Source organism: Salmo salar, chromosome ssa18 (genome assembly GCF_905237065.1).
Source record: "Salmo salar chromosome ssa18, Ssal_v3.1, whole genome shotgun sequence".
Lineage (NCBI taxonomy): Eukaryota > Metazoa > Chordata > Actinopteri > Salmoniformes > Salmonidae > Salmo > Salmo salar.
The window spans coordinates 2,932,610-2,955,776 of record NC_059459.1 but is presented as its reverse complement, the minus strand read 5'-3'; the positions used below and the strand labels follow the sequence as shown (position 1 = coordinate 2,955,776).

Sequence of the window (23,167 nt, the reverse complement as noted above, 5' to 3'; positions counted from 1 at the left end):
GGGCATCCGGAAAAAAGTTTGTCCGGAAAAGACAAGGTGAGCACTACCATCAGTCCTGTGTCATATGCCAACAGTAAAGCATCCTGATACCATTCATGTGTGGGGTTGCTTCTCAGCCAAGGGAGTTGGCTCACTCACAATTTTGCCTAAGAACACAGCCATGAATAAAGAATGGTACCAACACATACTCCGAGAGCAACTTCTCCCAACCATCCAGGAACAGTTTGGTGACCAACAATGCCTTTTCCAGCATGATGGAGCACCTTGCCATAAGACAAGTGATAACTAAGTGGCTCGGGGAACAAAACATCAATATTGTGGGTCCATGGCGAAGAAACTCCCCAGACCTTAATCCCATTGAGAACTTGTGGTCAATCCTCAAGAGGCGGGTGGACAAACAAAAACCCACAAATTCTGACAAACTCCAAGCATTGATTATGCAAGAGTGCAGCTGCCATCAGTCAGGATGTGGCCCAGAAGTTAATTGACAGCATGCCAGGGTGGATTGCAGAGGTCTTGAAAAAGAAGGGTCAACACTGCAATTATTGACTCTTTACATCAACTTCATGTAATTGTCAATAAAAGCCTTTGACACTTATGAAATGCTTGTAATTATACTTCAGTATTCCATAGTAACACCTGACAAAAATATCTAAAGTATCCAAATATCTGAAGCAGCAAACTGTGTAAAATAATATTTGTGTCATTCTCAAAACTTTTGGCCACAACTGTACTCTACAAACACTTAACATTTTTGATAACAAACCAAACAGTTTCCACCATTGTCATTTCATTTACAGACAATTTAATTAGTCTGGATAGCTTTAAGATCCTGCATGGTCTTGCCCCTCCACCCCTATGCCGGCATATGCTCAAGGAAAGCACCTCCAAGATAACAAGGGCAGTAACTAAAGTGGATTGCGTTGTCCCATTTCGACACAGTACAATCAGCCAAATCTGTTAAAGCTACAATATACTGTATCGCAATGCCCATGGACTTGAGAAGCTGCACTGATTATTGTACTTTTACATTTGAATTGAAAGCATGGCTAAAATCTATCCAAACCTGTACACGAGTTAGTTGATGATAGTGTTGCAGTTGTCGTTAGAATACTATATTATTGGATGTAATGTATTTGCAATTTTTATTGTTTTAGTGAGTATATGTATTGTGGTTGTGTAATGGTCCTTAGCTGCCCTGGGACGACAGGTGCAAATTATCTTTTGGCTAACCCCGGCACATTTACATGGATGTTGCATTATTGATGTTGATTAATGTGCATTGTCCCCTTTAAATAAATAACTCATGAGAGCTGGCCATTATCCAAGAGAAGCCAACAGAACAGCCCATTTCAGACCCCGACCACAGGCAGGACCCACCAACCCATCAGACCCCTACTCCTAGCACCCCTGAAGCCTTCCTGACATCCCCCACACACCCACTGAGGGCCCATTGAGGGCCCAGCTGGAAAGGGTGGCCACAGCACTCAAGGGAGTGATTGAAAAAGTCTCTTCCACATTCCCCAATTGAAGGCTGGTCATCGCTACCCTTCTTCCATGAAGACTTTCACCCTGCCACCATACAGCGGGCCAATGCAAGCATTTCCCGTGACTGTGCCTCAAAACCCAAACCCCTACCTGGCCCATCACCGAACCCCGAATTTGGACAGCCTATACGACCAGATACAGCTCAACAAGACGACAATCCCAACCTTTGCCAGGACTCTGAAAGACATCACATTTAAACGCAGCCTCAGCACATTTACATTTACGTCATTTAGCAGACGCTCTTATCCAGAGCGACTTACAAATTGGTGCATTCACCTTAAGATATCCAGTGGAACAACCACTTTACAATAGTGCATCTAAATCTTTTAAGGGGAGGGGGGGTTAGAAGGATTACTTTATCCTATCCCAGGTATTCCTTAAAGAGGTGGGGTTTCAGGTGTCTACGGAAAGTGGTGATTGACTCCGCTGGCGTCGTGAGGGAGCTTGTTCCACCATTGGGGTGCCAGAGCAGCGAACACCCTGCCCAGATCTAAAAGACTCCTTACCAGACCTGCACCCAGTGGACCTGCACCCAGACAACAGCACTACCCCAACCAGTCAACCCCCCCCAAACAAACCCTCGCCACACCCTTTATAGCCCCCACTACTATACTGGGTCACAACTCTGACAGCTCTGTCGCATGATGGGTCTGTAAATAATCAATGCTAGGCTTCGAGGGGACTCAGAGTAGGTACACCTACAGCTCATCCCTTGGCAGTACTACTGTAGATTACTTCATCACGACCACAAACTCAGAGCGTACACACTCAGCCCACTTGGGGGCGGAAGGTAGCCTGGTGGTTAGAGCGTTGGGCCAGTAACCGGAAGGTTGCTGGATCGAAACCCCGAGCTGACAAGTTAAAAATCTGTTGTTCGGCCCAAGCAAGGCAGTTAACCCACTGTTCCCCGGGCGCCGAAGACGTGGATGTCGAATTAAGGCAGCCCCTGCACCTCTCTGATTCAGGAGGGGTTTGGCTAAATGCAGAAGACACATTTCAATTGAATACATTCAGGTAGACAACTGACTAGGTATCCCCCTTTCCCTTTCCACATCCCATACAGTTGGTACTGACACCCCTATTAGATCAAAGCAAAATCACAGTCTCCTTGATCAGAGCAATACTGAATCATGAGATAAAGCCGAACAAACTACATAGTATTAAGTAGTGATGTACTAATATGATATTTTTGGTCGATACCGATATGCAATATTTTCCTTGCCCCCAAAAAACATTACAATTAACACACACACACACACAGCGGTCTAAGGCACTGCATCTCAGTGCAAGAGGTGTCACTACAGTCCTTGTTTGGAAGACAGGCTGTAACGGATCCTGGTGTGATTGGGAGTCCCATAGGGCGGCGCACAACTGGCCCAGCGTCGTCCGGGTTTGACCGGGATAGGCTGTCATTGTAAATAAAATTTGTTCTTAACGGACTTGCCTAGTTAAGTAAAAAGGTTGAACACACACACCACACTGACCAAAACGTAAATTTGTTGGCATTTACATATGTCCCCATTACCAGTAAAACAATCAAAACCTATTTATTTCACTTACTTGCTGTGCTGTTTCATTGTTCATTTGTTCAGTCGTTTCATTCTCAACCATGATTGCATCATACATGTCAAGCAGTGAAGTTTCAGCTCTGTCTGTCCGTGGCCGCTCTTCCTCTGTGCGCACTGCCACTGTTTCAAATCTTGTCCAGCTGTGTATGTAACATTTCACATAAACCCTGTTTCTTGTCTGCATCGAAGTCCAGTCCTTGATCATAGCATGTTGTCAAGGGCAACTGTTTCATTCGCCAATGTGGGCCAGTAAAAACATCCACCTCGTCGGGAAAAGGGGCCATCTTCACGCCATAGAAACTAGTCCGCACTAACGTTGCTGGCTAACTGGTTAGCTTAGCATTGGCAAAGTCAGAATGGGCATGCGCACTCCACTGTTATGTGACAGAATCGGTGTCGTTAGAATTAGAAAACTACTCTGAACAAAAATTAAAGCAACATGTAAAGTGTTTGTCCCAAGTTAAACGAGTTGAAAAAAATTATCCCAGAAATGTTCCATTACGCACATAAAGCTTCTCAAATGTTGTGCAGATTTGTTTACATCCCTGTCAGTTCTGTTGCGCAGTCATTTCAATGCCATGACAGAGGGCATCACGTCTGCTGCAGGCGCAGTTGATGTGATTACTTCTTGAATCAGTTGTTCAAATGGAGCTAGCTGGCGTGTTCATATTTCCAAGTTTCAAACATGTTCTCAAATGCCATTGAAATGAGCATGCAATACGACTTTCCCCAGTACAAAATCCTCAACAACCCACTGTGCTGTCAGCATGCTCATGAGGCTGATATTGCTGGTCCAAATGTCGGTCGTGAAGCTAATAGCAGTGACGCTATTACTGTGCAACTCCAGGGCAACATCTGAAAAATAGTACCAAACATTTTTTGGGACATTCTACCGGTGCTCGACCAGTCGGCGAAAGCCAACATCACCCACAACAAAGAACGGTTGATTGTCAAGGGCAATGAATTCCATTATCTAGGCGTTAATGGATTTTGCCTTTGAGTTGTCTCGCTGAAATGTTCTTACTCTTTCAAATGACTGCTCGACTTGTTGACTGCTTGAACCACACAGCAGACATTGTGGGCTAGGTTAGGAATGCTGTGTTGCACGTTTAGAGCAGAATTTTACGTGGCATCATTACAACATGTACCTACGGTATATACAAAGACGTCCTCATATATCTGTGTTATATAGGTATGCATATGTTGGCATTTTTTGATAATATCGGCCGATTCCGATATGTTCAACGATATATCGTGCATCCCGACTATTAAGAAATGCTATAGATGGAAGGAAAGTAGTGTAGAAACCTACCAAAAAAAACTATTGGGCAACAACAAATTAAATTCCTTTTAGACAACTTCCTGGACAAAACATTTCACTGCAATAGTGAAGGCGTAAATTTGCCAGTAGAAAGCCTAAACAGTATATTTTCCTTTTCACTTCCCTGATCAAATCAAAAAAAATCTATCCAACCAAAAACACAGAGACTAAGAAAGCCTGAGCCTACGCCTTCACTATGGTCAAACACTAAAACAGTACAGAAATACAGTAAGGAAAAAGAACAAACAGCAGAAACCAACTCAATGTATTTGAAGTATCCATAGAATTGAACCACTTGTGGGAAAACTGGAACACACTAAACAAACACGAAGAGCTATCTATCCAAAATGAAGATGTATGGACTTCTCCAATACAAAGAACAAACAGCAAAAACATACAATGAGGGAAAAAAATATTATTTCCCTCATTAAAATGCTAATCAATTTATAACATTTTTGACATGCGTTTTTCTGTATTTTTGTTGTTGTTATTCTGTCTCTCACTGTTCAAATAAACCTACCATTAAAATTATAGACTGATCATTTCTTTGTCAGTGGGCAAACGTACAAAATCAGCAGGGGATCAAATACTTTTTTCCCCTCACTGTACACATGATGATCAATTACAGATCTTAGAATCACCTATTAAAAGACTAACAGGACCCACTGGTTTCGCCAATAACATTGAATTAACTACAGGACAAAATATAAACCCTCCAAGCCAAAAAGGCCTGTGGTGTTGATGGTATCCTAAATGAAATGATAAAATATGCAGACAACAAATTCCAATTGGCTACACGATTTCAATTGGCTACACTATTTAACATCCTTAGCTCGGGCTTCTTCCCCAATATTTGGAACCAAGGACTGATTACCCCAATAACGATGATCTGCGTCAACAGCAACCTCTGGAAAACCATCTGCATTATCATTAACAGACTACTACATTTCCTCAGTGAAAACATCCTGACCAAATGTCAAATTGCCTTTTTACCAAGTTATTGTACGACAGACCCCATATCCACCCTGCAAACCCTAATTGACAAAAAAAAAACAAAGCAAAGTCTTCTCATGCTTTGTTGGCATCTAAAAAGCTATTGACTCAATTTGGGGGTCTGCACGAACATACATTTATGGGACAAAACTAAAACATTTTTTTTTTAAATCTACACAAACAAGTGTGTGGTTAAAATTGGCTAAAAACTCACAGGTTTCTTTGTGGGGTGTGGGGTGAGACAGGGATGTAGCTTGAGCCCCACCTTCTTCAACACATACAGTACCAGTCAACCGTTTGGACACACCTACTCATTCAAGGGTTTTAATTTTGACAATTTTCTACATTGTAGAATAATAGTGAATACATCAAAACTATGAAATAACACATATGGAATCACGTAGCAACCACTTTTTTTAACAAATCTAAATATATTTGATATGAAATTCTTCAAAGTAGCTACCCTTTGCCTTGACAGCTTCTACCAACCAGCTTCACCTGGAATGCTTTTCCAACAGTCTTGGAAGAGTTCCCACATATGCTGAGCACTTGTTGGATGCTTTTCCTTCACTCTGCAATCCAACTCATCCCAAACCATCTCAATTGGGTTGAGGTCAGGTGATTGTGGAGGCCAGGTCTTCTGATGCAGCACTCCATCACTCTCCTTCTTGGTCAAATAGCCCTTACATAGTCTGGAGGTCTTGGGTCATTGTCCAGAGTTGACATCAATGAAGCTGGAAGACGGCAGTCAAACACTGGAGCTAAATGTCAACATTAAAGATGAAGAAGAGGAGGAGATGATTGGGAAATCTAGTCCCACCAAGCACAAACCAGATGGCATGGCGTATCACTGCAGAATGCTGTGGTAGCCACGCTGATTAAGTGTACCTTGAATTCTATATAAAACCACAGACAGTGTCACCAGCAAAGCACCCCCACACCATCACACATCCTCCTCAATGCTTCATGGTGGGAAACGCATGCGGAGATCATCCGTTCGCCTACTCTGCATCTCACAAAAGATATGGTGGTCTTTGTGAGACGCAGTCAGACCAAAGGACAGATTTCCACCGATCTAACGTTCATGTTTCTTGTCCCAAGCAAGTCTCATCTTATTATTAGTGTCCTTTAGTAGCGGTTTCTTTGAAGCAATTCAACCATGAAGGCCTGATTCACACAGTCTCTGAACAGTTAATGATATGTGTCTGTTTCTTGAACTCTGTGAAGCATTTATTTGGGCTGCCATTTCTGAGGCTGGTAACTCTAATGGATAAGGGTTTGGCCAGGGTAGACCGTCATTGTAAATAAGAATTGTTCTTAATTAACTGACTTGCATAGTTAAATAAAGATCAAATACATTTCAAATTATTAACATTTCCTCTGCAGCAGAGGTAATTCTGGGTCTTCCTCATGAGTCAGTTTCATCATAGCACTTGATGGTTTTTCAAATCAAACTATGTCACATGCGCCGAACACAACAAGTGTAGACCATACCGTGAAATGTCTACTTAACCAACAGTGCAGTTCAAGAAGAGTTAAGAAAATATTTACCAAATAAACTGAAGTAAAAAATTATAAAAAGTAACAATAACAACGCTAGTGTGCGGGTAATTTGTACATGTAGTGAAGTGACTTTGCATACATAATAAACAGAGCGATTGGTCTTTTACCAAATAAGGCCATCTTCTGTATACTACCCCTGCCTTGTCACAACACAACTGATTGGCTCAAACACATTAAGAAGGAAAGGAATTACACAAATTAACTTAAGGCAGCACACCTGTTAATGACTACCTCATGAAGCTGGTTGAGAGAATGCCAAGAGTGTGCAAAGCTGTCATCAAGGCAAAGGGTGGCTACTTTAAAGAACCTAAAATATACTTTGATTTGTTTAACACTTTTTGCGTCGTCCAAACTTTTGACTGGTACTGCATATCAATGAATTGGCGAGGGCACTACAACAGTCTGCAGCACCCGGCCTCACCCTTCTAGAATCTGAAGTCAAATGTCTACTTAAATCAGTTATAGAAACCATTGCCCTCTACGGTTGTGAGGTCTGGGGTCCGCTCACCAACCAAGAATTCAGCAAATGGGACAAACACTAAATTGAGAATATGCATGTAGAATTCTGCAAAACATCTCCCTTGAACAATGTAAAACACGAAATAATGCATGCAAAGCAGAATAAGGATGATATCTTCTAATTATCAAGATCAAGAAAAAAATAATTTAAATTCAACAGCAATTCCCAAACCTCACATCACCTATAGAGAGATAAACTGAGAGAAGAGTCCCCTCAGCAAGCTGGTCCTGGGGCTCTGTTCACAAACACAAAGAGATGCCACTGAGCCCCACGAAACCAACACAATTCGACCCAACCAAATCATGTGAAAACAAAAATAATAATTACTTGGCACAAAAGAACTAAACAAAAAAACTAAGTTATTTAGCCCTAAACAGAGAGTACACAGTGGCAGAATACCTGACCATTGTGATTTGCCCAAAATTAAGGTTAGCATAGTCTTGCTATTGAGAGAGGCCGCCGTAGCCAGACCTGGTTCTTGAGAAGACCGACTGCCCACAAATGTGCCCACATTTGGTGGAAACTGACCTGACCATATTAAAAAGACACAATTCCCTCTTATTACACAGACCCAACTCCCATATATATTAGGTGAAATACCACAGTGTGCAATCCCAGCAGCAAGATTTGTGACCTGTTGCCACAAGGGCAACCAGTGAAGCAAACACCATCGTGAATACAAATGATATTTATACTGAACAAAAACAGAACACAACAATTTCATCAATTTTATTGAGTTACAGTTCATAGAAGGAAAAAGTTAATGGAAATAAATTCATTAGGCCCTAATCTAAGGAATTCACATGACTGGGCAGGGGCGCAGTCATGGGTGGGCCTTGGGGGGGGGGCATAGGCCCACCTACTGGGGAGCCAGGCCCAGCCAATCAGAATACGTTTTTTCCCCAGATAAGGGGTTATTACAGACCGAAATACAGTGCATTCAAAAAGTATTTAGACCCCTTGACTTTTTCCACATTTTGATACATTAGAGCCTTATTATAAAATTGATGTTAAAAACAATTCACTCATTTACCTAGACACTATACCCCATAATGACAAAGCAAAGAGAGGTTGACATTTTTGCACAAGTATAATTTTTTTTCTTTAAATGACGAGTTTCAGAAGAAAGTTATTTGTTTCTGGCCATTTTGAGCCTGTAATCGAACCCACAAATGCTGATGCTCCAGATACTCAACTAGTCTAAAGAAGGCCAGTTTTATTGCTTCTTTAAATCAGGACAACGGTTTTCAGCTGTGCCAACAATTGCAAAAGGGTTTTCTAATGATCAATTAGGCTTTTAAAATGATAAACTTGGTTTAGCTAACACAATGTGCCATTGGAACACAGGAGTGATGGTTGCTGATAATGGGCCTCCGTATGCCTATGTAGATATTCAATAAATATTTTTTTTTATTTTTTTTTCAATCAGCCGTTTCCAGCTACAATAGTCATTTACAACATTAACAATGTCTACACACCCCCCCTAAAAGATTTAGATGCACTATTGTAAAGTGGTTGTTCCACTGGATATCATAAGGTGAATGCACCAATTTGTAAGTCGCTCTGGATAAGAGCGTCTGCTAAATGACTTAAATGTAAATGTTATTTTAATGGACAAAAAATGTGCTTTTTTTTTCTTCCAAAAACAAGGACATTTCTAAGTGACCCCAAACTTTTGAACGGTAGTGTATGTAAATAAGGTATTACTGTTTTTTATCTTTTATAAAGTCGCAAATATTTCAAAAACCTGTTTTCGCTTTGTTATTATGGGGTATTGTGTGGAGACTAATGAGGAACATTTTAATTTAATCCACTTTAAAATAAGGCTGTAATGTAACATGTGGAAAAGGTCAAGGGGTGTCAATACTTTCCGAATGCACTGTACTACTCAGTTTCATCATCTGTCCGGGTGGCTGGTCTCAGACGATCACACAGGTGAAGAAGCCAGATGGAGTGGCCTTTTATTGTCCCTAGCACAAGGTGCACCTGTGTAATGATCATGCTGTTTAATCAGCTTCTTGATATGCCACACCTGTCAGGAGGATGGAATATCTTGGGAAAGGATAAATGCTCACTAACAGGGATGTAAACAAATGACAATGACGACCTTTCTCGCTCTCTCAACTGTCCTCTGTCTAGCTAGTTACTGTTCAAAATCAAACTAATATGCTATGTGATGTGACAGAATCACATACAGGCCTTGTGTTATGATCCGCACATAGAATGTAGGACGATGGTAATTAGGCCTAATAAAAGGTAATCATTCGCTTACAACTTTTCCTGTATGTACCGTTGAGTGATTTCTTGAACTCAACCAGGATACATTTTTCGTATTACAAGACTAAATAATAAACTAGCTACAGACATGAAGGTGGGCAGCTGTGTTTAGAGGGTGGTTATTAGAGCAACGGTAGCCTATGCCTCACTGCAACAGTCAAACAAATATTGCATAGGGGCAATTCCATACAGGTTGGCCTAAATATGTTTTTGATCTTCCTGAAATAAAATCCATAGAAATGTCATTTGAGGGAAGGATGTTTAGCATACCTTTGAAGTCTATTTCCAAAACGATAATTGAGAAATAATTCACATTGGAAAATTGGTGGCATTTCGCCTTACCCAGGCCTTCTTTAAGACACTACAACAATGAGTCTGTAGATGCTATAAAGCGAGTCATGCTCTCATTTGAAACCTTAATGTGGGCTCTGAAATATGAGTAATGTTTTGTCATTAATTTATGAATAATACAAATATATACTTACATATCTCAAAAGTACCCATTTTGATAAAGTACATTTTTAGATATATTGTTTTAAACAATACAAGCTTTCTAATATGGAACGTGTAATAAGAACCATGCATCTAATATGGATCATGCGGTGTTTAGCTATGGGGTTTTCTTACGTTGGCTTCTCGTTGGTGATGAGCACTTTGACCTTGTTCAGGGCCTTCTTGGCACCGGTGGGGGCAGGGAGGGCAGCAGGCACAGGCTTAGTGTGGGCAGGGCTGGCATGGGGGCTGGCGATATAGACCTTCTTACCCCCGCTGCCCGGGGGTTTGGAGTGAGAGAAGTCGGAGATGAAGACAATGCCTTCACTGGTCAGCACTGAGCATGAAAGAAGAAGAGAGCAAGGGAAGAGATTATGACAGGTTTGAAATCTATTTAAAGTATAAGTGGTTTTTTTCTTATTATTAACGGGACTGTAATGACTGCTCTAGGATCAACAGGTCTGGGATCTGTTCAAAGGAATGTTGTTCAGGGGCATCACGCATCCCAAGAATCTGAGGGGGTACAAAGTTTGTGAGGATGGCTGGGGGGTGGTCCGGAGGGGGAAATATGCCATCCGTAAATTTAGCATTTTTTAAACCCCTGAAACAACTTTTTTCTGTAATCTAAAGCCATCATTATGCTTAATTCTATTAATCCCCAAAACTTAGTTAAGTGAATAATTAGCATTTTTCTGAAGCCGAAGAAGACAGGAAATTCGAACGCTAATTTGACCTACAGCGGCAAAGAGAAGTATCTGATCCCTTTGGAATTATCAGGATTTCAGAACAAATGAGTCATAAAATTTTATCTGATCTTCATCTTAGTCACAACAATAGACAAACAGTGTGCTTACACTAATAACAAATTGTATTGTTCTTGTCTATATTGAATACATCATTGAAACATTCACAGTGTAGGTTGGAAAAAGGATGTGAACCTCTAGGCTAATGACTTCTCCCAAAAGCTAATTGGAGTCAGGAGTCAGCTAATCTGGAGTCCAATCAATGAGACGAGATTGGAGATGTTGGTTAGACCTAGATAGCAGCTTGCCCTGAGTTCGCTATTCACAAGAAGCATTGCCTGATGTGAACCATGCCTCGAACAAAAGAGATCTCAGAAGACCTAATATTAAGAATTGTTGACTTGCATAAAGCTGGAAAGGGTTACAAAAGTATCTCTAAAAGCCTTGATGTTCATCAGTCCTCAGTAAGACAGATTGTCTATAAACGGAGAAAGTTCTGCACTGTTGCTACTCTCCCTAGGAGTGGCCGTCCTGCAAAGACAAGTGCAAAGGCACAGTGCAGAATGCTCAAGAAGAATCAGCTAAGAAGAGTGTCAGCTAAAGACTTAAAGAAATCTTTGGAACATGCTAACATCTCTGTTGACGAGTTTACGATACGTAAAACACTAAACAAGAATGGTGTTCATGGGAGGACACCACGAAATAAGCCAGTGCTGTCCAACAAAAACATTGCTGCACATCTGAAGTTTGCAGAAGTGCAACTGGATGTTCCACAGCGCTACTGGCAAAATATTCTGTGGACAGATGAAACTACAGTTGAGTTGTTTGGAAGGAACACAACATTGTGTGGCGAAAAAGGGGCACAGCACACCAACATCAAAACCTCATCAACCATAAAGCAGCTCAAACCATCATGGTTTCAGGGACAGGACAGCTTGCTAGACGGAAAAATGAATTCCCAAGTTTATCAAGACATTTTGCAGGAGAATGTAAGGCTATCTGTCCACCAATTGAAGCTCAACATAAATTGGGAGATGCAACAGGACAACAACCCAAAACACAGAAGAAAATTAACAACAGAAGAAAATACACCTTCTGGAGTGGCCCAGTCAGAGTCCCGACCTCAAACCGATTTAAAATGCTGTGGCATGATCTTGAGAGCGGTTCACACCAGACATCCTAAGAATATTGCTGAACAGAAACAGTTTTGTAAAGAGGAATGGTCCAAAATTCCCCCTGACCATTGTGCATGTCTGATCCACAACTACAGAAAACTGTTTGGTTGAGTTTATTGCTGCCAAAGGAGGGTCAACCAGTTTTTAAATCCAAGGGTTCACATACTTTTTACACCCTACACTGTGAATGTTTACACGGTGTGTTCAATTAAGACATGAAAACGTATAATTGGTTGTGTGTTATTAGTTTATGCTGACTGTTTGTCTATTATTGTGACTTAGATGAAAATCAGATCAAATGTTATATTTTTCTTGCCACTATGCACCAACAAGGCTTTTCATCAATAAGCAGCTTAATTACTGCTAGAGTACTGTAGGTTTATTGATCTACTGTACTTCAACAACAGATGTACTCACAATGGATTGTGGCTGGAGATTTTCCATTGATCTTGCTTTTTAGTCCACGAAAACCTCCCCATAATGTTTGAATTAGCGGAATGGGATGATTTTTTACATGAAAGAACATATTTACATTAATGGGAGAAACCTTCTCTAAAAGGATGTATTAGGCAGTTTGATAGGTCTAAACCCTAATCAATCCATCCAATGTACCCATGTTGTTTAAGTAGATCAATAAAGCTACAGTACTCTAGTAGCAGTCAAGCTGCTTATGCTGAAAAGTCCTGTTAGTGCATAGGTCAAATTAGCTTTTGAATTTCCTGTCTTTTTCAACATCAGACAAAAGCTAATACTTAACTTAAAACACCAACTGTAAAAATATCTTAATTACTTAACTAATTTATATAATGATTTAAAATGTGCATACATTTGCATAAGAGGAACACATTTACCACAGTACCCAACTGCCACCACGATGGATGTTCTGAATACAGTCACCGTTAAATATGTCTGCCTTGCTTTTATAAAACGGTAACCAACATTTTCAACAAAACATTATTTTGATAAGTACGTTTAATTTTATAAGCAAATTCCTACAAGTTAATTCTTCCACCAGTCCAGACAAAAATATGGTTGTTAGTACTTTTGGTCATGTTGCTAGACGGACAGTTTTTTTTAGCAACAAAAACCGGTGTGCGCAACTTATGGGGCAAAACAGACGGGTTTGGCTTAGACTGTTGATAACAAACTATATTTAGTCTCCAAATGTTTATTGAAAACATAAAAATATTGTTAGGTTGTTGGTTAGCTACAGTGCCTTCAGAAAGCATTCATACCCCTTTCCATATTTGACATGTGTTACAGCCTGAATTCTAAATTTATTAAATAGATTTGTCTCCCCCATCTACACACAATACCCCTAAAAACATGTTTTAGACATTTAGAAAATGTATTGAACATGAAATACAGAAATATACAGAAGTATTCACAGCCGAGTCAATATTTTGTAGAAGAACCTTTGGCGGCGATTACAGCTGTGAGTCATTTGGGAAAGTATAAGATCTTTGCATACCTGGATTATACAATATTTGCCCATTACACTTTTCCAAATTCTTCAAACTCTGTCAAGTTGTTTGCTGATCATTGCTCGTCTTGCCATAGATTTTCAAGCCAATTTAAGTCAAACTGTAACTAGGCCACACAGGAACATTCAACGCCGTCTTGGTAAGCACCTCCAGTGTAGATTTGGCCTTGTGTTGTAGGTTTTTGTCCTGCTGAAAGCTGAATTCATGTCCCAGTGTCTGTTGGAAAGCAAACTGTACGAGATTTCCTCTAGGTTTTTGCCTGTGATTTATTCCATATTCGTGTTGTCTAATTTTTCCTTATTTTTTTTCTCTCCGCAATCTCGTGATTATGATCTTGTTTAGTCGCTGAAACTCCACAACGGGCTCTGGAGAGGCGAAGGTCGAGTCATGTCCTCCGAAACATGACCCGCCAAGCCACACTTCTTAACACGTGCTCGTTTAACCCAGAAGCCAGCTGCACCAATGTGTCGGAGGAAACACCGTTCAACTGACGACCAAAGTCAGCCTGCAGGTGCCAGCCACGGCACAAGGAGTTGCTAGAGCACGATGAGCCAAGTAAAGACTCCCCGGCCAAACCCTACCCTAACCTGGACGACGCTGGGCAAATTGTGCACGGCCTTATGGGACTCCCGGTCACGGCCAGTTGTGTAGTGACGCCGCAACACTGTGATGTGCCTTAAACCACTGCGCCACTCAGCAGGACCTATTCCGTTCCGTTTTACACAACAACAAAAAATTCCCTAGTTCTTGCCGATGACAAGCATACCCATAACATGATGCAGCCACCACCATGCATTGAAAATATGAAGAGTGGTACTCAGTGATGTGTTGGATTAGCTACGACCATAACACTTTGTATTCAGGACAAAAAGTTCATTTCTTTGCCACATTTTTTGCGGTATTAAGTGCCTTGTTGCAAACAAGATGCATGTTTTGGAATATTTGTATTCTGTACAGGCTTCCTTTTCACTCTGTCAATTAGGTTAGTATTGTGGAGTAACTACAATGTTGTTGATCCATCCTCAGTTCTCCTATCACAAGCATTAAACGGTGTACCGTGTTAAAGTCACCATTGGCGATTTCCATCCTCTCCCTGGCAACTGAGTTAGGAATGTCGCCTGTATCTTTGTAGGAACTGGGTGTATTGATACACCAGCCAAAATGTAATTAATAACTTCACCATGCTCAAAGGGATATTCAGCGTATGTTGTATTTTTACCCATCTACCAATAAGTGCCCTTCTTTGTAATGCAATGGAATACCTCCCTGGTATTCCAATGAATGTGTTTGAAATTCACTGTTCGACTAAAGGACCTTACAGATAATTGTATGTGTGGACTACAGAGATGAGGTAGTCATTCAAAAACCATGTTAAATGTTATTATGGTATATAGAGTGAGTCCATGACTTAAGTAAATGTTCACTCCCAAACGTATTTAGGCTTGCCATAACAAAGAGGTTGAACACTTAACATTTCAGCTTTTAATTTTTTATTAATTTGTAAAACATTCATTCTAAAAACATAATTCCACTTTGACATTATGGGGTAGCGTGTGTAGAGACAAAATCTCAATTTACTCCATTTAAAATTTAGGCTGTAAAATAACAAAATGTGGAAAAAGTCGAGTGGTGTGGATACTTTCTGAAGGAACTCAAAAAGGTCAGATTAGGAACGGCAGGAAGCCTAGTGGTTAGAGCGTTGGGCCAGTAACCAAAAGGTTGCTGGATCGAATCCCCGAGCTGACAAAGGTAAAAATGTCGCTCTGCCCCTGAACAAGGCAGTTAACCCACTGTTCCCTGGTAGGCCGTCATTGTATATAATAATTTGTTCTTAACTGGCTTGCCTAGTTAAATAAATATTAAATAAAATTAAAAAAGAACGAAGAGGTGGTGTTTGCTCAGTTGCGCCTAGGAAATAATACATTGAACTCATCACTACATCTGGTTAGCAAGCATGTGAATGGTTTGTGTGCGGAGTGTATGGTTGATGAAACAATGAAGCATGTTGTTAAGTACCGGTATTTGGAAGAGAAGGAAAGATTAATGTGTAGGGTTATTGAGATTGGTCACTGACAGAGCTCCAGAGTTCCTCTGTGGAGATGGGAGAACCTTCCAGAAGGACAACCATCTCTGCAGCACTCCACCATTCAGGCCTTTATAGAAGAGTGGCCAGACAGAAGCCACTCCTCAGTAAAAAGGCACACGACAGCCCGCTTGGAGTTTGCCAAAAAGCACCTTAGACTGACAAAAAGATTCTCTGGTCTGATGAAACCAGGATTGAATGCTTTGGCCTGAATGCCAAGTTTCACATCTGGAGGAAACCTGGAACAATCCCTACGGTGAAGCATGGTGGTGGCAGAGTCATGCTGTGGGGATAATTGTCAGTGGCAGAGAGATGGTTAATCTTTCCTTCGATGCTGACTAGAGTAAAGTACAGAGAGATCCTTGATGAAAACCTGCTCCAGAGCGCTCAGGACCTCAGACTGGGGCAAAGGGTCACCTTCCAACAGGACAAAGACCCTAAGCACACAGCCAAGACAACGAAGGACTGGGTTCAGGACAAGTCTCTGAATGTCCTTGAGTGGCCCAGCCAGAACGATCGAACATCTCTGGAGAGACCTGAAAATAGCTGTGCAGCAACGCTCCCCATTCAACCTGATATGCAGAGAAGAATGGGAGACACTCCCCAAATACGTGTCAAGCTTGTAGAGACATACCCAAGAATACTCAAGGCTGTAATCGCTGCCAAAGGTGCTTCAACAAAGTACTAAGTAAATGGTCTGAATGTAAAATGTAAATTTCTTCAGTAAAAAAAATGAAAAATTCACAAAAATGTCTTAAAACCAGTTTTGGACTTGTCATTATGGGGTATTGTGTGTAGATAAAAAATTTTCCCCCTCATCAATTTAATCCATTTTTGAATAAGGCTGTAACGTAACAAAATGTGGAAAAAGTCAAGGGGTCTGAATACTTCCCGAATGCACTTTGACCTAGCTAGTTAACATTATCTGTTGGTTAAGGGCTTGTAAGTAAGCATTTCACGGTAAGGTCTACATTTGTATTCGGCGCATGTGACAAATAAAGTTTGATTTATCAACCAGAGACATTCAGGTCTTACCTAGCTACGATTCCTAGCTAGTTGTCTAACGCTGTAAACAGCTAAGTTGAATTCCTATTTTAAAAGGCCTTGATGAGTAGAAGTTTTTTAATGTTAGTATTTAAAACCATCCTGTCCTATGATTAAATATCTATCATTTACAAAGTTTTATTTGTTTCTGGCAGTCATACCATACCTGAAGTGGCAGAATAATAAAAAAAAGTATCTCTATCAGAGATAGAGATCAAGGATATTGACCTGTAATCTGCCTACACATTTGAAAATACAGTACAACCCCAATCAAAGTACTGAATATATATATTTTTTCCACTTTCCTCAATATTGTAATAACATGATGTTCTAGTGGAAACCTTCCTTTATCTATGTGCGTGGGTGTGTGTAATAATGTGTACATCTCTCGCCAATGCGACACCCCCAGGGTTCTTTTTTTTTTTAATAAGATAGTATTTTATCTTTTATAAACAATAGAAAACATACGAACTACATAACACCTGCCAAAACCCACATCTCCAGCGCCCTTATCAATTTCTGGCATATGGCAAGTTGTTTGAGGCTTCAATGGTGAACAGAGAGCCAACAAAGGAAGTTGGTGACCCAGGGAAGGGCATCAGTTCATTGGCGCGCATTCACGCGAGAGTTAGCTGTGTTCCAAAACCTTTTTCAAGACACTGGAATCGTGCGGTTGGAATATTATTGAAGTTCTGATTGAAAAAGGCCCTAAAGATTGATGCTATACAACGTTTGACATGTTTGAACGAACGTAAATATAACTTTTTGTTGACTTTTCGTCATTACATTTTCCTCGAGTCCTACATTTTGAGTAGCTTACTGAACGCGCAAACAACATGGAGTTATTTGGACATAAATTATGAACTTTATCGAACAAAACAACATTTATTGTGGACCTGGGATACCTGGAAGTGCCTTCTGATTAAGATTATTAAAGGTAGTGAATATTTATAATGCTATTTATGCATTTAGATGACTCCAAAACGGCGGGTATCTGTAATTGCCTGACGCATTTTTCTGAGCGCAGCACTCAGATTATTGCAAAGTGTGCTTTCGCAGTAAAGTTATTTTGAAATCTGTCAACGCGGCTGCATTCAGGAGATGTTAATCTATAATTCTCTGAATAACAGTTTAATATTTTATCAACGTTTATGACGAGTATTTTTGTAGATTGTTGTGCTGATTCACCGGTAGTTTTGGGGGAAATACATTTTCTGAACGTCATGCGCCAATGTAAAATGGGATTTTTGGATATAAATATGAACTTGATAGAACAAAAAATGCATGTATTGTCTAACAATGTCCTAGGAGTGTCATCTGATGAAGAATGTCAAAGGTTAGTGCATAATTTTAGCTGGTTTTCTGCTTTTGGTGACGCTTGTCCTTGCATTGAAAATGGCTGTGTGTAATGTTTTGTCTATGTACTGTCCTAACATAATCTAACTTTATGCTTTCGCCGTAAAGCCTTTTTGAAATCGGACAACTTGGTTGGATTAAGGAGATGTTTATCTAGCGTTCCACTAGCCTCAAAAATTAAAGCGGACATGGAAATAAATGTATTTCTTATTACCATGTCAATTACGGTTTTCTATGCCTTTAGTTTTACATGTGGGCCAATTAATCTATGAATTCTGAAAAGATATCAAAGGATTGTTCCATAAGGTTGTGTTTATAGGGAGTGATATTGGTTCTTGCTAAATAAGTTTCATTATCTTCCATATTGTTATAGTGTTCTTAACTATGAATTTGTTAATATTCTTAGCTTTATCCTTTGAAAACAGAAACGTAGAAAAATTCTGGGGATGAGCATGTGCATCTTCAATATGTAGCCATTGTTCCTCTTTAAATAGAAGCCTTGAGTAGAAAGTGGATACAATTCCAAGTCCAGAAGGTAAAGATCACCCACAGACTTAGGAAGATGTAAAACAAAAAAACAAAAACAAAATTAAAATAACATTTTTATTCTATGAATTTTATTTGCCCATATAAAGTATTTTAAAGAAAGTATTCTGCAGGGTAATTGGTATTACTGAAAATAAATATAAAAACTTTAGCAGCCATGCCATTCTAAAAGAGATTTATTCTACCTGTAAGATTTATGGGAAGATAATTCAATTTAATTAGATCCGATTTCCAATTGCTGAGTAATAAAGTTCTTTATATATTTGTTATGTCAGTTAAGCATCCTAAGTATTTAATATTATTTGGTGGTACACTTAAAGGACTGCTGTATATCATAAGTTATTCTAAACTTTTTAGTATTGCCATTAAGGTTCCTTCCACGTTAATTTTATAACTTGAGATTTGAATATTCAGATTTGTTTAGGTTTTTGCAAAAGGGGAAATTAGTTATTTTTAATACAATTCCTGACATTTAATCCTAGAAAAAAATTCCCTGTCTTAGGTCAGTTAGGATCACCACTTTATTTTAAGAATGTGAAATGTCAGAATAATAGTAGATAAATCATTCTATTTCAACTTTTAATTCTTTCATCACATTCCCAGTGGGTCAGAAGTTCACATACACTCAATTAGTATCTGGTAGCATTGCCTTTAAATTGTTTAACTTGGGTCAAACGGTTTGGGTAGCCTTCCACAAGCTTCCCACAATAAGTTGGGTGAATTTTGGCCCATTCCTCCTGACAGAGCTGGTGTAACTGAGTCAGGTGTGTAGGCCTCCTAGCTCGCACACGCTTTTTCAGTTCTGCCCACACATTTTCTATAGGATTGAGGTCAGGGCTTTGCGATGGCCACTCCAATACCTTGACTTTGTTGCCCTTAAGACATTTTGCCACAACTTTGGAAGTATGCTTGGGGTCATTGTTCATTTGGAAGACCCATTTGCGATCTAGCTTTAACTTCCTGACTGATGTCTTGAGATGTTGCTTCAATATATCCACGTAAAGTTCCTTCCTCATGATGCCATCTATTTTGTGAAGTGCACCAGTCCCTCCTGTAGCAATGTACCCCCACAACATGATGCTGCCACCCCCGTGCTTCAAGGTTGGGATGGTGTTCTTCGGCTTGCAAGCCTCCCCCTTTTTCCTCCAAACAAGACGATGGTCATTATGGCCAAACAGTTCTATTTCTGTTTCATCAGACCAGAGGACATTACTCCAAAAAGTACGATCTTTGTCCCCATGTGCAATTGCAAAGCGTAGTCTGGCATTTTTAATGCGGTTTTGGAGCAGTGGCTTTTTCCTTGCTGAGCGGCCTTTCAGGTTATGTCGACATAGGACACGTTTTACTGTGGATATAGATACTTTTGTACCCGTTTCCTCCAGCATCTTCACAAGGTCCTTTGCTGTTGTTCTGGGATTGATTTGTACTTCTCGCACCTAAGAAGGTTCATCTCTAGGAGACAGAACGCGTCTGCTTCCTGAGCGGTAGGACGGCTGCGTGGTCCCATGGTGTTTATACTTGCGTACTATTGTTTGTACAGATGAACGGGGTACCTTCAGGCATTTGGAAATTTCTCCCAAGGAGGAACCAGACTTGTGGAGGACTCAAATTGTTTTCTGAGGTCTTCTGATTTCCCCATGATGTCAAGCAAAGAGGCACTGAGTTTGAAGGTAGGCCTTAAAATACATCCACAGGTACACCTCCAATTGACCCTAACGCCATGCCATCATTTTCTGGAATTTTCCAAGCTGTTTAAAGGCACAGTCAACTTAGTGTATGTAAACTTCTGACCCACTGGAATTGTGATACAGTGAAATATAAGTGAAATAATCTGTCTGTAAACAATTGTTGGAAAAATGACTTGTGTCATGCACAAAGTAGATGTCCTAACCGACTTGCCAAAACTATAGTTTGTTAACAAGAAATGTGTGGAGTGGTTGAAAAATGAGTTTTAAATGACTCCAACCTAAGTGTATGTAAACTTCCGACTTCAACTAAGTTTAGTTTATATACATTTTTACCAATACTGCTACGTTTGAGTTCAGTCTCATTCTTTCTGCAAATGGTTAAACTTGCCAGTGTATATTTTATTACATTTATTATTGTAGCTGAAAAGACATAAGCTTCCAAAGTTTTGCATAATAAAGGCCACTCAAGAGGATCGAAAGCCTGTTCGGCATCAACCGTCATTGTTGATAACTCCTTGTTTTTTTGGGTATTGTATTAAGCTGAAAAATGTATTGATTTGAAAGTGTCTATATTTAATAAACCTTATTTGACTGACATGTATCAGGTCTGGTAAGACTTACCATTCTATTGCTTATAAGCGTTCTTATTTGTCACAATGTATTTAACTTATGGGTCTATAAATCAGCAGGGGAGACTCCAGATTTTCCGGGTTTTAATAAAACTTAAATACAGTGAGGGAAAAAAGGATTTGATCCCCTGCTGATTTTGTACATTTGCCCACTGACAAAGAAATGATCAGTCTATAATTTTAATGGCAGGTTTATTTGAACAGTGAGAGACAGAATAACAACAAAATCCAGAAAAACGCAAAAAAAAATATAAATTGATTTGCATTTTAATGAGGGAAATACGTTTTTGACCCCCTCTGCAAAACATGACTTAGTACTTGGTGGCAAAACCCTTGTTGGCAACCAGAGACGTTTGTTGTAGTTGGCCACCAGGTTTGCACACATCTCAGGAGGGATTTTGTCCCACTCGGGATTTTGTCCCACAGCGTTTAAGTTCCTTGCTCAGAATATGACAAATCTGAAAGCTGGTGGCTCCTTTTAACATGAGTCTTTAATATTCCCAGGTAAGAAGTTTTAGGTTGTAGTTATTATAGGACTATTTCTCTCTATACCATTTGTATTTCATATACAAGTGACTATTGGATGTTCTAATAGTAACTTTAGGATTGCCAGCCTAATCTCGGGAGTTGATAGGCTTGAAGTCATAAACAGCGCAATGCTTGAAGCATTGCAAAGAGCTGATGGCAAACGCAGGAAAGTGCTGTTTGAATGAATGCTTACGAGCCTGCTGCTGCCTACCACCGCTCAGTCAGACTGCTCTATCAAATCATAGACTTACTTATAATATAATAACACAAAGAAATATGAGCCTTAGGTCATAAATATGGTCAAATCCGGAAACTATCATTTCGAAAACAAAACGTTTATTCTTTCAGTGAAATACGGAACCGTTCCATATTTTATCTTGCCTGCTAACCTGGATTTCTTTTAGCTAAATATGCAGGTTTAAAAATATATACTTCTGTGTATTGATTTTAAGAAAGGCATTGATGTTTATGGTTAGGTACATTCGTGCAACGATTGTGCTTTTTTCACAAATGCGCTTTTGTTAAATCATCACCCGTTTGGCGAAGTTGGCTGTCTTTGTTAGAAAGAAATAGTCTTAATACAGTTCGCAACGAGCCAGGCGGCCCAAACTGCTGCATATACCTTGACTCTGTTGCACAGAACGCAAGAGAAGTGACACAATTTCCCTAGTTAAAAGAAATTCATGTTAGCAGGCAATATTAACTAAATATGCAGGTTTAAAAATATATACTTGTGTATTGATTTTAAGAAAGGCGTTGATGTTTAGGTGCACATTGGTGAAACGACAGTGCTTTATTCGCGAATGCGCTTGTTAAATCACCCGTTTGGCGAAATAGGCTATGATTCAATGCTAAATTAACAGGCACCGCATCGATTATATGCAACGCAGGAGAAGCTAGATAAACTAGTAATATCATCAACCATGTGTAGTTAACTAGTGATTATGTTAAGTGCAATGGAGTGCAATGTAATCGGCGTCAAAAAATGACGATTGTTACAAAAACTTGAAATCGGCCCTAATTAAAAATCGGCCATTGCGATTAAATCAGTCGACCTCAAATAAATAAATAAATAAATAAATATATATATATACACATACACACAAATGTTTGTTACGTGTACCTGTTTTCTTTCTTTACCGACCACAAGCATGTAGGTTAGATATGAGAGCATTGCTTCGTTTTAAAGAAGTTTGCAAACAAAGTAATTGTGACACTGTGTTTTTCAGGTGATCATGGTGACAGTCATCATAGAGATGGGCAACTCTCCGGAATGCAATTAGTATAAAATCAGTTAAGTTAGCTGGGGCTGGGGAAAAAGTGTGACAAATTCAGGTCCCCGAGGGCTGGAGTACTACGATGAGGATGACCAGATCAAGATGGAATCAACAGACTTGATGCAAGATCCAGCATGATCTGATACAGGGCTCTCCTAGAGAGTTTCAGTCTTGTAAGTGTTCTCCAACCCCCTAATCTAGTGCACATGATTCTAATAACTAGGTGGTTGATAAGCTACAGGAGGGAAATCTCCAGGAGACCTGAACCTCCATCGTGTCCCCCTACCCTATTCTTTTATAACCTCTCTACAATAGCAGTCTTTTGGACTGAG

General features: G+C 39.9%; 1 protein-coding gene across 2 annotated transcripts in view; it reads right to left on the bottom strand.

Moving 5' to 3' along the window:
• wdr11 (WD repeat domain 11) overlaps positions 1 to 23,167 on the bottom strand; it is a 226,940-nt gene that overhangs the window by 168,423 nt on the left and 35,350 nt on the right. For both annotated transcript variants that reach the window (XM_014154429.2, XM_014154430.2), the window contains exon 5: positions 10,418 to 10,619. In XM_014154429.2, the coding sequence (XP_014009904.1) occupies positions 10,418 to 10,619 (202 nt within the window). The remainder of the gene's footprint in view (positions 1 to 10,417; positions 10,620 to 23,167) is intronic.